General features: G+C 40.4%; 1 protein-coding gene across 13 annotated transcripts; it reads right to left on the bottom strand.

The window, feature by feature from the left end:
- Nucleotides 1–11,838, bottom strand: LOC116261824 (uncharacterized). Of its 13 annotated transcripts, none has more exons than XR_007574425.1 (9): nt 11,703–11,717; nt 11,561–11,581; nt 11,096–11,236; nt 2,876–3,430; nt 2,674–2,781; nt 2,501–2,593; nt 2,388–2,413; nt 2,195–2,281; nt 1–265 (listed from the first exon to the last, which is right to left on the bottom strand). XR_007574425.1 is itself a non-coding variant. In XM_031640707.2 (7 exons), the coding sequence occupies exons 1-7, from the start codon at nt 6,273–6,275 to the stop codon at nt 325–327; spliced, it is 663 nt and encodes a 220-aa protein (XP_031496567.1). In that variant the 5' UTR covers nt 6,276–11,088; the 3' UTR covers nt 1–324. The 13 variants fall into 13 exon arrangements, 3 of the variants coding, with proteins under 3 accessions (XP_031496567.1, XP_031496565.1, XP_031496566.1); XR_007574429.1 differs by lacking the exon at nt 11,703–11,717 and having other exon boundaries at nt 2,876–3,023; nt 3,374–3,430; nt 11,561–11,585; XR_007574424.1 differs by lacking the exon at nt 11,561–11,581 and having other exon boundaries at nt 11,703–11,838.
- Nucleotides 11,839–12,533: the final 695 nt, after the last annotated feature.

The raw sequence follows: 12,533 nt of genomic DNA, 5'->3' as shown, positions 1-12,533 counted from the left end.
TGCTGAAGCATGATCAAGCCACATAGTTCTTTCATTGTTGCACAATCTTGTCAAGCCACAGGATACAATCATTATTGCTTGTAGAGCTGCATTTCCTGTCCCAGCATCCCTGGAGTCTACTATCTCTAGGGGCCTCTTGTAAAATCAACTGACCCGCTTGCAACTCACATATTTTAGGCTCTAGAACAGTCATAAGAGAAAATTCATCAGTAGCCTCCTTCACTCCCATATCAACCCCAGGCAAGCCGGTCTTCTCATGAATGTCCTGTGGGAATGTGGAATAAGAAACCAACAACAACGAACAATACGCAGGAATCAGCCTGGTCATCTGTAAATATACATGATTAACATCTCACGAGCTTCCAAATGTATTGTGTGGCATGACAGAAAAATATTAAAAATAATTCAGGGTGTAGCACAAGTATCACAAGAAGCAAAAAATGCATGCACAGGCATAAGATGGTTTACAACTTTACACAGTAATGTTACGTAGCCCAAGCAACTGGTCAGTCAGAAGGTGACCACATCAACTAACATGCACCTAATATCTTAGTTCTTGCTACCTTACCAAGCAATTAACAAACAAAGCAATTTAAAACCAAAAGAAATAAAGAAAAATGAAGAACATGTCCAGAAGCTTTTTCATGAAATGTGACCGAATGCATTGCATGTATAACAACATTTGACCTTAAACCGGAGGCAATTTTGGTGCATGAGCAGAAGATAAAGTACATCTGATAGAAAGGCACAAATCAGACTCCATGAACAAGATCTATCCATCTCAGCAGTGGAAAGCTGAAGCAAGGACTATCACTTGAGCTACTCTGCTCTACTAATCATTCTGGTGTCTCAATTGCCTGTCCCTAAACTCTTCAATTTAATTTGCTTATTTTCAGGTTGCAGTTCTTGCCTCTCAAACACACACAGCCATAAGAAAGGGAGAGGGAGAGGGAGAGAGAGAAGAGAGAGGCTGTGTCTATCACATTAGTAGTCGAGCACATTAACGACTAGGAAAAGTTGCCTCAAGCAAAAGCCATAAGTAGCTGGGCTACAGTTGTAAGATTTTTGCAGACCAACAGGTAGACCCTTCTCACTCTCAGTCAGGATCAAGTGGGGATGCAGACATCAGATACGTACACCAACCATGTGGCATTGCTTATATCAACAAAAGGAAGGTAACGGGTCTATTTTCTGGAAGTAAACAAGGTTCATTATATTGATGATACCAATTTACAGCAAACCCAGCCATTCAGAGATAATGACAGTTCAATTCCACAACACAGAGACAATTTTTCACACCAAATTCACTCAAGTGAATCGCAGAGAGAACTGTAGTACTATAGTGCTATATGTACCCTGAAACCTCACAATGTACCATGGAATAATTCTTATAAAGTTAAAAGAAACTTCAAACATAAAAGCAATATATTAGACAACGAAAGAGATCTTTTTCATAATTATTTCTTATAGTGAGAGACTCCTCCCAGTTTCAAAAGACTGCAGATTTATTGTTGTCAATGCTCTCTCAGGTACAAATGCAAGAAGTAGTGGCAGATACTGCTACATAGCTATACAGTGAATTGAGATGCACTTTTCTATGAAGTGCACCCGAAAATTGAGGCATAAGTTATTGTTGAAACTAGTCAAACATGGACACAGCCTTCACACAACAAATCTATGTGCTAAAAGGAAAACATAAAACCGCAAAAGAGAGCCATCAGCATACCATTTCTTCTTCATCATCTTTCTCTGATATTTCTCTTTGTATTCTTATGTTCTCTTTTTCTTTCTTACTTTCTAATCTGTTTTTTTTTTCCGTTTTTTCTTCTTACATTTTGTTCTTTTTTTTTGTCGTTTCTTCCATTACCCATTTGTTCTCCTCCTCATTTTTCTTCTGTTATTTATATTTGGTATATTCTTACTTTTATTAATTCACACATTATGTATTTGTTTTTTTTTTGTTCTTATGTTATTCTTTGACAAGCTATGGTGAAATGAATGCTTATGCTTCAAAGCCTATGCCATATTTATGAAAGGCACAGTTCTTTTCTTCTTGATTGAATGGTGAGTTTTCCTTCTGCGCTTCCGGACCGATTTGGAAGATCTAGCGAAGTGGCACCCCCAGAATCAACAATTGCCCCATAACTAAACCACCAAAAACATATACAGATCACACATCCAGAGTAAAGCAAACCTCTCTTCATAAGCTTCGAGGATATCTCGGCAACTCTGGAGGTTCTCCTCCGGCTCCCACGTATTCGCTGTCTCCAGCCATCCCCGCCTTGAGAAAAACGTTGAAGGAGAAGGGCCCGAATTAGTTGCAGTCTTGCAGAAGAAGGAACAAAAAGAAACTTGCAGAAGGAGGAAAGAAAAAGAAGAAGAAGTACCATTTTATGAGATACTGAACCTGACCCTGCAAAGACAACAAGCAGAAGCTCAAAATCAAAAGAAGAAAGACTTGACCAGAAAAAAAGGGAAGCCAACCCGCACCCTTGAATACCTTCCTCGTCCGCTTCTTCCTGACGTCTTCGATCTCGTAGAAACCCTCGTCGAGTTTGGGTAGCTCCGGCTGAATCTCGCCTTCCCGCTCCTGCTATAGTTATCACTAACTTATCAGAAAGAACATTATTGAAGAACGACAAGAAGAAGAAGAAAGGAAGGCTGAAGGGGTACTTGGCGTGAAGGCGGGAGCAGGAGTCCAGCAAGAGTGAGAGGGACGCGCCTGAGGCTGTGAGGCAGCAACAACGAGAGAAGGGGAAAGGCGATAGATGCGTCGTCTGACTGAGGCAACAGCGGTATTTGGGCAAAATCAGTTGGGAGGAGGAAGAAGAAGAAGAAGAACAAGGAGAAGAAGAAACGAAGGTTGAAGAGGTACCTGGCGTGAAGGTGGGAGCAGGAGTCCAGCAAGCTGTGAGGTCAGGCAGCAGCAGCGAGAGTGGGGTGGGGCGCGGGGGCCAGTGGCAAGAGAAGGCCGCGGCAGAAAGCCAGCAACGGTCTGCGGAGCAGCGGAAGAGAGGGTGCCTCTGGTCGATGGAAGAGGGGAAGAGCAGACGGCGCAGGATTGAGAAGACGAGAGCCAAGAGGGAGAGCAGACGGCGCGGGATTGAGATTAGACGAGAGCCAAAAGAAAAAACAAATTTACCCTAAACCGCTGAACCGGTTTCGAAAACCGGTTCATCTAATTTTCAATTAACGAGTCGAGTCGAGTTTAAACGAGTCGAGTTCTTGCAACTCGAACTCGACTCGTTTATTGACTCGAGCTTAACTTTCAACTCGAACTCGACTCGTTTATAAATGAGTCGAGCTCGAGCCGAGCTTTTTCGAGCGAGTTCGAGTCGAGCCCGAGTTGGTTCGACTCGTTGTGCAGCCCTACCTATCTCCCGATCACAGCACCCTCCTCTCGGTTCGAAAAATGGTAGCAAATCGGTACCTACAATTTACAGAGGGAGACGTTCAGAAAATAGGGGGATCAAATACAGACTAAGAGCTGAAGTGGGTGCTAGATTATTCCAGCCAAGGAAAAGGTCAAGCGGTTGTCACACGTATACCTGTAGATATATTGAGAGCAGAAGTGGAGCCAACCATTTGAGAAGATACCAACAAGAATGGGAGCCTACGGTTTCACGTTTGAGGGAAAATTCTGACCACATACCTTGTTGTGACCGACGGGCATATGATATTGAGAGCAGAAGTGGAGCCAACCGTTTGAGAAGATACCAACAAGAATGGGAGCCTACGGTTTCACGTTTGAGGGAAAATTCTGACCACATACCTTGTTGTGACCGACGGGCATATGATAACAGAAGAGGAGGCCACCCACCTGAGTTCAATAACCAATACTGGCAGCCAATAACAATGCCCCTACCAGACCCTAACGCACTTGTCGAAGGGCTTCGTCTTGAGATAGATAGGTGCCTAGAGCAATTACGAAGGTCTTAGTCCACTTTTGTGACTGTTCTACAGGAGCAACAACAGGTTGTAAATAAGCCTGGGCACCGAGCCGGGCCGCCGCCGGGTACCCGATACCCGGCCCGGTTCGGGCCCGGGCCTGGGCTTAGAAAAATTAGTTATCGGGCCCGTTTTATCGGGCTCGGCCCGGCCCGTTACTTTAACGGGCCGGGTTCAGGCTTGAACATGTTACCGTCGGCGGCCCGATAAACCCGACTATCTAAAAAAAAATAGAGGTTATGTCGAAGGCGGTAGAGAGGGAAAGTCGTGGGGAGGGAGAGTAAGTGGAGGTTGCGGGGGATGAGGAATCTGCCATCGCCACTGGGAAGTGGCTGACTGGCAGTGAAGAGGATGCCAACAAAGGTTGGTGATGGGAAGTGGCAGGTGAAGAGGACGCCAGCAGAGTGGAGGTTGCGTGGGATGAGCAGTCCGCTCTGTTCGGATTGAGGTTGGGGTTTGGGTTTTCAGAAATTTGCTGTTTTGTGGATCACAATCCCCTCCGGCTGTTTCCTCTGGTGAGTCCTTTGATGATGACGAGTGATTCTTCATCTGACTTTCTTCTCCTTTTTATCTCCATCATTCTAACAACCAAGGAAAGGGGGAAAGAACCAAGAACACAGAGGGTGAGAGGGAGAGAGAGGTATGTCTTCCTTCCGCCTCTTCTACTTCTATCATACTACAACAGAGGCAGAGGCATTGAGTCTCACTCTCAACTGCCTAGCCAAACAACATCCTGCTTTTGTTGTCTGTCTTGCACAACAACCTCGCATTGCAACCAGTCATCAAATTGAAGAGGGAATGTATGGCCAACAAGAACCCGTGGAGTGTTCGCTTGCAAATGAAAAGCGGGGGAGGAAAAAACAACGGAAAAAGAAGGGAGAAAGGCTTGAAAGTGAGACCCTTCACGGCACGGCAGCAGCAAGAGGCCCTTCACGGTAGCAGCAAGGCCGTTCACGACAGTAGCAAGAGGGAAGCCCGGCGCGGCCCGACACCAGGCCCGTCAATAATTGGGCCGGGCCGGGCCTCGGGCGTAATTTCAAGCCCGAGGCCCGATAGTTCATCGGCCCGGCCCGGCCCGGTTACAAACGGGCCGGGTCTCGGGCTGGCCCGGTAGTGTTAATGGGCTCAGGGTTTGTCAATTTTTTCGGGCCGGGCCGGCCCGATGCCCAGCCTTAGTTGTAAAGGGGGCACCCGAAACTCTCGGTTATTGAAACATACACCACCTACGGGAGCATATCTAAGTTTCATCATTAACCAATTTTAAGATGTATTGAACGTGAATCTTGTAAAACCAACATACCAATAACTTAATTTTCACCTTCCACAAAATACCTAACGTTTGCAACCATCAATTATGTAATCCAATTTTGAAAGAGAGACACAGTACTGCACGTTCTCACACATCCTGAAAGTTACAGATTGCAAAGTCGTTAAAGAAGAACAAGGAGAAAACAGTTTTAAAGAAAGAAGAAACAAATGTCATTTTTATGTAGAAGCAACTCTCACTTTGAAAAAAGGAGAAAATGCTGAATTTCCTCTCCTCCAGAACCAAAATTGCAGCAGTTAACATCAAAGTTTAATAAAGACCAACCTTTTATCGTACAGCCTGCTTCTTAAGAGCTCCAAAATCCATACAATGAGAAAAACCGTAATTTCTATGCCCTATCAAATGAACTTTCAAAGCCTCTCCTAAAACGAAAAAACTATTCAAAGCTACCATGTCAAATGCATAACAAAATTCAGTTTTAAACAAACAAAGCATCAGCAACCATTTCTGCATAACAAATTCATCTTTTTGAAAGACAAAAAACAACTCCTTTCCACAGACAATGGAGCCGCCCTTCTAATAGAACAAGGAAACCATGAAAGCCTTAATCTACGTCATTCATCAAAGAGGTCCGTATAATCCCGTCTTCAAATAGAAGATGCCGAGCTTTACACCCAAGTTCGTCATCTAAACATGCAAGAAGAAGCATAAAAGAAAAGTGGAATTCATATTCCAAATGGGACGACATTCATATCATCCAACGGAAGAACATTATCGCCAAAGGGAAACCCAACTAGCGAATTTCCTTCTATTCATGAAAAGTCATACAAAAGAGAACAAATGAAATGTTATCCATGGATTACCTCCTCCGACAATCCGCAGCCACTCGTCGAAGATCGTCAATTGAGGAAGAAATGGATGGTAAAACCCCTAGATTGATACGCCACTGGACACCTCTGAGATTGCAGAACCGCGCGGTAGGAGACGACCCATCAGCTGAATTGGGGCGTGAGGGAGACGACGATCCTGAATCCTTCAACTCTTTCTGGACTACAGACATCTCTCTCTCTCTCTCCAAGAAGCAGATTCCGGCAAACCAAATGCTCAAGTTAACCAAAATCTAACAGCAAACAGCAAAACGATGTACCCAGCTCCACAACTCTATGAATGAATCATCTTACAAGAAATCTCTCTCTCTCTCTCTCTCTCTCTCTCTCTCTCTCTCTCTCTCTCTCTCGCTCCAATAAGCAGATTCCGGCAAACCAATTGCTCAAATTAACCAAAATCTAAAAGCAAACAGCAAAAACGATGTACCCAGCTCCACAACTCTATGAATGAATCATCTTACAAGAAATCTCTCTCTCTCTCTCTCTCTCTCTCCAAGAAGCAGATTTCGGCAAAGCAATTGCTCAATTAACCAAAATCTAACAGCAAACAGCAAAAACGATGTACCCAGCTCAACAACCCTACGAATGAATCATCTGGCAAGAAATCTCTCTCTCTCTCTCTCTCTCTCGCTAGCGTGTAATGCTTGGGAACGGCTGCTCAAAAGGGAGACGCCACCCGCATATTAAAGAGGAAAGTCAATTACCTATTTTAATTTTAATTTCCATTTTTTCAGTTTTCATTAATTTTTTCCTGTTAGTTGGAGTCACCTACATCTCAATTTCCAATCTCAGTCTACGTTTTTTTACTTTGTCTCGGTTCAAATTGAATACAATTCGATTTGGCTTTATCATTTGCAGCTTTTCTTTTCATTGATAAAAACATTCTTATGTTTGACAAAGAAAAAAAATTACGGATCTTCCAGTTTGGTTGCCATCTTTTTCTATTCCAAAGCAGGTTGATGTGGTCAACATGCATCCAAAAAGCTTATCTTCAGGACATGTTTGTCATTTCTGCAAACATGGAAACTACTGGCTCCAAAACATCCGTCAAGCGAATTCTTTGTGCGTTTTACTTTCTTGGTGCAAAAATGAACTAGAACATCTTCTTCAATTTGAGAACACGTCTCTTGGGTTGGATTACTTGGTAAAAAAGATAATTATATGATTTTTTGTATACAAGGGAGTCCCAGTCTCACGCACACGATATAGATAAATGTGGTTTTGAGTTTTTTACTATACCATTACCATATAGAATTGAGTCCCATTTCTAATACATTGGGCCTCATTAAAATTTTACTGTTATGCAAGACAAATAAGGATTTTAATCATTTTTTGTAAAACAAATATCAAGAATGTCATTTTCCCGCAAAGCTTACTATCAAACACACTATTTTTTTCTTTACACGAAATGACAAAAATGGGGCATGTGTTTTTGCATTTCTCAATAAAATGTACTCACTCATTATAAGAGAAAACTGACATGACCCCTTAGATCATAACATTCAATTCGTCTCTGTTCTTAGTAAATAAAAATAAAATTTTAAATTTCTGTTCTTGGTGCCTTAGTTTAGAAAAAGAAAGAAGAACAGTTTCAGCTGTGACGCAGTTTTCGTTTATTGACAAGGCAACTACCATTAATAGTTGTTCGAACTGTAACCTTTTGCTTGCTGATTCAAAAAACAAATAAAAGAGGGAGTCGTGAAGTGCTGAGATGAAAACCTTGGATCAAATGCCGACCCTACCACTTTACAGTTCTACCCAATTAATCTCCTTGTGAAGAAAGTGCAAGGAAATTCAGAAAAAGAACAAGAGCAATTTTGGCAAAGCATACACATAGAAAGAGCCGTTGAGAACTTGGTTTTCTGTGTTGCCAAATCTCATCAGATTCCAAGCATATTCCTCTTTTTCTCTTTCTTTCTCGCACTTCTGAGTTCACTCTCTCTCTCTCTCTCTCTCTCTCTCTCTCTCTCTCTCTCTACCATTTATGGGCAGCGCGCATATATTAACTAGATCCCCATTTTGCTTCTGAAATGTATTATCTTAATGGTATGAAAGAGTGTTGATTTACGTTGAGAGTTGTTTTGATGTGGCCAAGTCTTCTCTCTCGATATATATATATATATATAACTCAGTCAAAGTTGAGGACGGCCTGATGGTCGGACCTTCAGACTATATACTGTACCGTGCTGTGGACGGCAGATTATTGTTTGATTTGGAAAAATAGCAAGTGCAAGAGATGATGATCTTGACGTTGCCACTGGTGGTTATTATATAATCCTAAAGCATTCGGTGTGTTTATAAAATTCTTAAAATATTTTAAAATATCAAAAAGTTGACACATGGCACTATTGAATTGGCTATGGAACCAAATGGGTAGGCCAATTTTGATGACAATACTGATTTGAACGTCGAAATTATATTATTTAATTAAATTTGTTCTGTTTGATTCGTGAGAAATCATTTTTCTGAAAAACTTGTTTCATATTTTAATTTAACATATTAAAAGTTAATTAATCCGCCATCTCTGGCGCTTCACTAGCACTTTAGATCAATTAAACAATAGACACCTGGCTGCCAACTAAAGCAATAGAAAGTAAAGGCTTCGACTGGTCTTAGGTCTTTTCAATTCTCAAGAAAATTGAGTGAAAACATAGCAGAAAAAGAGAAAAAAAAAACTTGATCTCTAGTTTTTTGTTCCAAGTCTCTAGCATACACTATACTTACACAGGTAAAAAATTGTAGACCAATCTGACAGCTTACAGCCTTATATACTACTCAAGAAGCACAAAGCACGGAACTGAAAGTAGATATGATGTCTGCTTCATGCATCATATTCTAAGAATATAGCTCCTAAATTTCATATTTTTAAACAAATCAAACTCTGGAAAAGACTATACTCCCTGTTAGTCTTCCACCTAATTTTCAAGAAAATAAAAAAGTGTACATCTAAGTCCTTTCATTGTGAAAGTGTACAGCTAGTATACTTCCCTAAAAAAAGACATTATGCCTGTGTACATCAAAAAATTGAAAGATGAAGAAAAGGCCTCAAGTCCTATCACGAGATTCAAGGAAAAAAGGAGAAGAAATACGTGAAACAAGCTTGTTTATGTTAATTGTGATTTCCAGATACTTGTGTCCGATGCTTCAACTTTCTAAGGTCCGATCAACACAACCAAACTTCATCAGAAGTTTTAAAAATTCCAACAAAATATGTATACAAACTCAAATATTCAATGTATTGTTTATCTGAAGTCTTTTCTTAATCATTATATTTGCACCCATTCTGGACGATGAGGCCTTTCTGTCAGCACCCAGACGAGGATAAGAAACTTGCATATTGAGCTACATTTTGATTCTAAGTTAATGCACCTCACCTGTCCAAATGTGCACGTCTGGAGACTTTGGACCAGTGGTGGAGCCAGAAATTTTTGGCTATGGGGCATTAGCATATAGTACGTGAAAAAAAATCAAATTAAAATATATGTTATTTTAAAAATAAAGCAGATAATCATAAGCTAATACATGAAGAGCGGTGGCTGTTGTAAATAATGGCCAAAAAATCATAAGAAAACACTTTCATTTGTCTCAAAAACTTACAAATCTTTAACTGTCTAAGCATGTGGTAATGGCAGAAAGTAAACCAACATTAAAAATTGACTAACAGCTATCTACAAGTTGTCTAGCACCAGCATGAATTTTTCAACGGGCTTTGTCCTAATATGTGAAGTCCACTAGTAGGGAAACTCGCTTCCCAACTTTGCTCTCCTTCGTGTCTCGCTTCATGACGCTTCCCCGCTTAATCCTATCCATTATTCTAGACATTTTCACTTCACATATCACTTCTTGTGTCAATTTCACTATCTTGGTAGATCAGATATAAATACTTTGTGTGTTTCTGCAACTCAAAGTTAGTGGCAATTTCATCATTTAAACTCTGAACCCATTAATATCCTTCCATTTTCAAGTATCCCTTTGGCAAAGAAAACTGTCGAATTTAGGCTACAGTGTTGGTAACTAACCAAAAATTCAGCTCTCTTTCTCTCTCTCTAGTGTCTCTCTGTATAGAACTGGAACTAGAGGAGCAGCTATTAATGGTTACAAGTCTGAACAATGTCGGGCACGATGTTTTCACACGGAAATCGGCCAACTGAAGATCATAAAGTAAAAATGCAATCCCACAATCTCGTCACAGATCTCAAATGAGCACTGAATTGAATCTTAAATCTGAGGCAACCGAAAGGAGAAAAACAATACCTAAGCAAGTAACTGTCTACTCTCCGGCTGCTTGATCCGATGGCTGTGATTTGCTTATTCTTGTAATGGAAAATGAACAAGCCTTTGAACCAATTTAGCTTCATTGAACTAATCCACATCTCATCATTCACTGTTCTCGTCTTGAAACAGTCACTTCATTATATGACAAGCGGTTTTTGAATAAAATCAAGCAGCATACCTCAAGTAGATTTCAATTTGTTCTCGCTTTTCTTTCGGGAATGCATTAAAAATTGATATCAGTTTCCATCAGAAAATGAAAAAGATAGAAACCACTCAACCAGTTAGAGAAGGACAAATCCCTTCATTTACATCAAATTGAAGAAATGGAATTCACAAATCATTGACATAAACCACTCATTTCTACCTCACAAAGACACCAAAACCCTAAGTCCCCAAGAACCCAAAAGTGAAGGAGAAAAACTCAGTCCAAAAAGTATTCATATTCCGCATCAAAATTATCACAAAAGAACAAAAACAGAGAGAAGTGGAAGTGTGGAACTAAGATACGATTAAACGAGAAAATAAAACGACGGAAACAAAACAAGCGTTGAAAAAGGGGGGGCAAAAACGAAAAACCCAACAGGGCCAACACCAGCCTTATTAACGCAGTCACGCAACCGACATTGAATAAAAGCAATCAAATCGAGTTGCGAAACGAGATATGGCAACACAGATTCAATGAACTCACGACTCAAGAAGAAGAAGAAGAAGAACTCACGTCTCACGATGTTTGTTTCGGACTTGAGCAGCGAACGTGGGGCCCGACCCAAGTCTGGCATGGGCAGAAAATGTCGTTGGAGAGCAGAGCAGCGAACGTGGAGCTCCTTTCCAATGGGAGCTTTAATGCTCCGCTACTGGTCTGGACAAAAACAATCACGAAAATTCAGTAGGTTGTCAATTCCAAACTTCACATTTCAATTCGGAATAATATTAATACCAACTCTTCATACAAGACATATTACAGATTATTGAGCAGCAATTTAATAGAAATGAGTTATCCCTGAAAAATTCACTACCATTTGTTTGATGGTAAGGCGAAATGGAGTCAGATATTCTTGAATTTCCTCACAGTACTCGATCTATTTCGAAAACTGACCAGTTGAGTTTCTTGATGACAACTTCAACTAGATCCCACTAAAAGCTAAGCATCACATTGATCAATCATTTCATCTGAGTGAATTACCTAGACTCGCCTGCTGTTCATCTGGACGCGACTCCAGATTCCGTCGTGAAAAGCGTTCGAGATCTCCATCAACAGATGTAGAAAAAACAGAACAAAAAGAAACAAAAGAGCACTGAGAACTATGAAGAAGGAGACGAAGTACCTGTCCAGCTACAAGAACTTCCGAGAACGAAAGATTCGAGGAGATGGGTGGGCAGAAGAGTGAGATCGAAGAAGAATATCCTGACGCACACAGAGGAAAACAGTTTTGCTTGTTTTCTCTGGCAGTGTTGTTCAGAGACTGGACTTGGATCCATATATCTAATGGATCCATCGAATTGGCAAATGTGGCCTATTTAAAATGAGCCCAAACTTGTTAAAGTACGTTGTTGTCTAACAAGGTTCCCCTTGAGTATCATGGTTTTTTTCCCAATCGATGGCACAGGAAAACCACGAGAGATATCAAAAGAATGGACTTGAATTGGATCTACCTTTTTTTATTTATTAGATATTCATATATTCAAATTCGAAAAATGACGAATGAAAAAAGTCTATACCATACATGAATCTGATTTGTATTTGCACTTTTGAATTTGAATCCAACTTTTTAAATACAAAACTGAAGAAACGATTTTCAAAGTTTATGGACATTGGATATAGGATATTTATTTGTAATAGAATTTTGAATTTGATGTGTATCTGAATCCGATCAACTCACTTAAACAAGTTAATGAGCTAAATATGAGCAAGACCAGTAAAATAAGGCATATTTAGTTGAGCTAAAACATGTCTAGGGTTTCAAAGAGTACTGGATTTGGATCCAGATCTAGGCCTGGTTGTTACTACACTTTTTAATGGCTCTTGAATGTTGTACTCCATAGATTTCTTTTTTTCTTTTTTTTTTGAAGCTTTTTTCTTTTGAACATATTGGAAGAGACCTGGTTATGATTTCTATGCATGAAAGTTTTTTGCGTCTTTATTGATCTTCGAAGGT

This window comes from Nymphaea colorata, chromosome 10 (genome assembly GCF_008831285.2).
Source record: "Nymphaea colorata isolate Beijing-Zhang1983 chromosome 10, ASM883128v2, whole genome shotgun sequence".
NCBI classification, from domain to species: Eukaryota; Viridiplantae; Streptophyta; class Magnoliopsida; order Nymphaeales; family Nymphaeaceae; genus Nymphaea; species Nymphaea colorata.
This window is presented reverse-complemented; position numbering and strand designations above follow the sequence as displayed.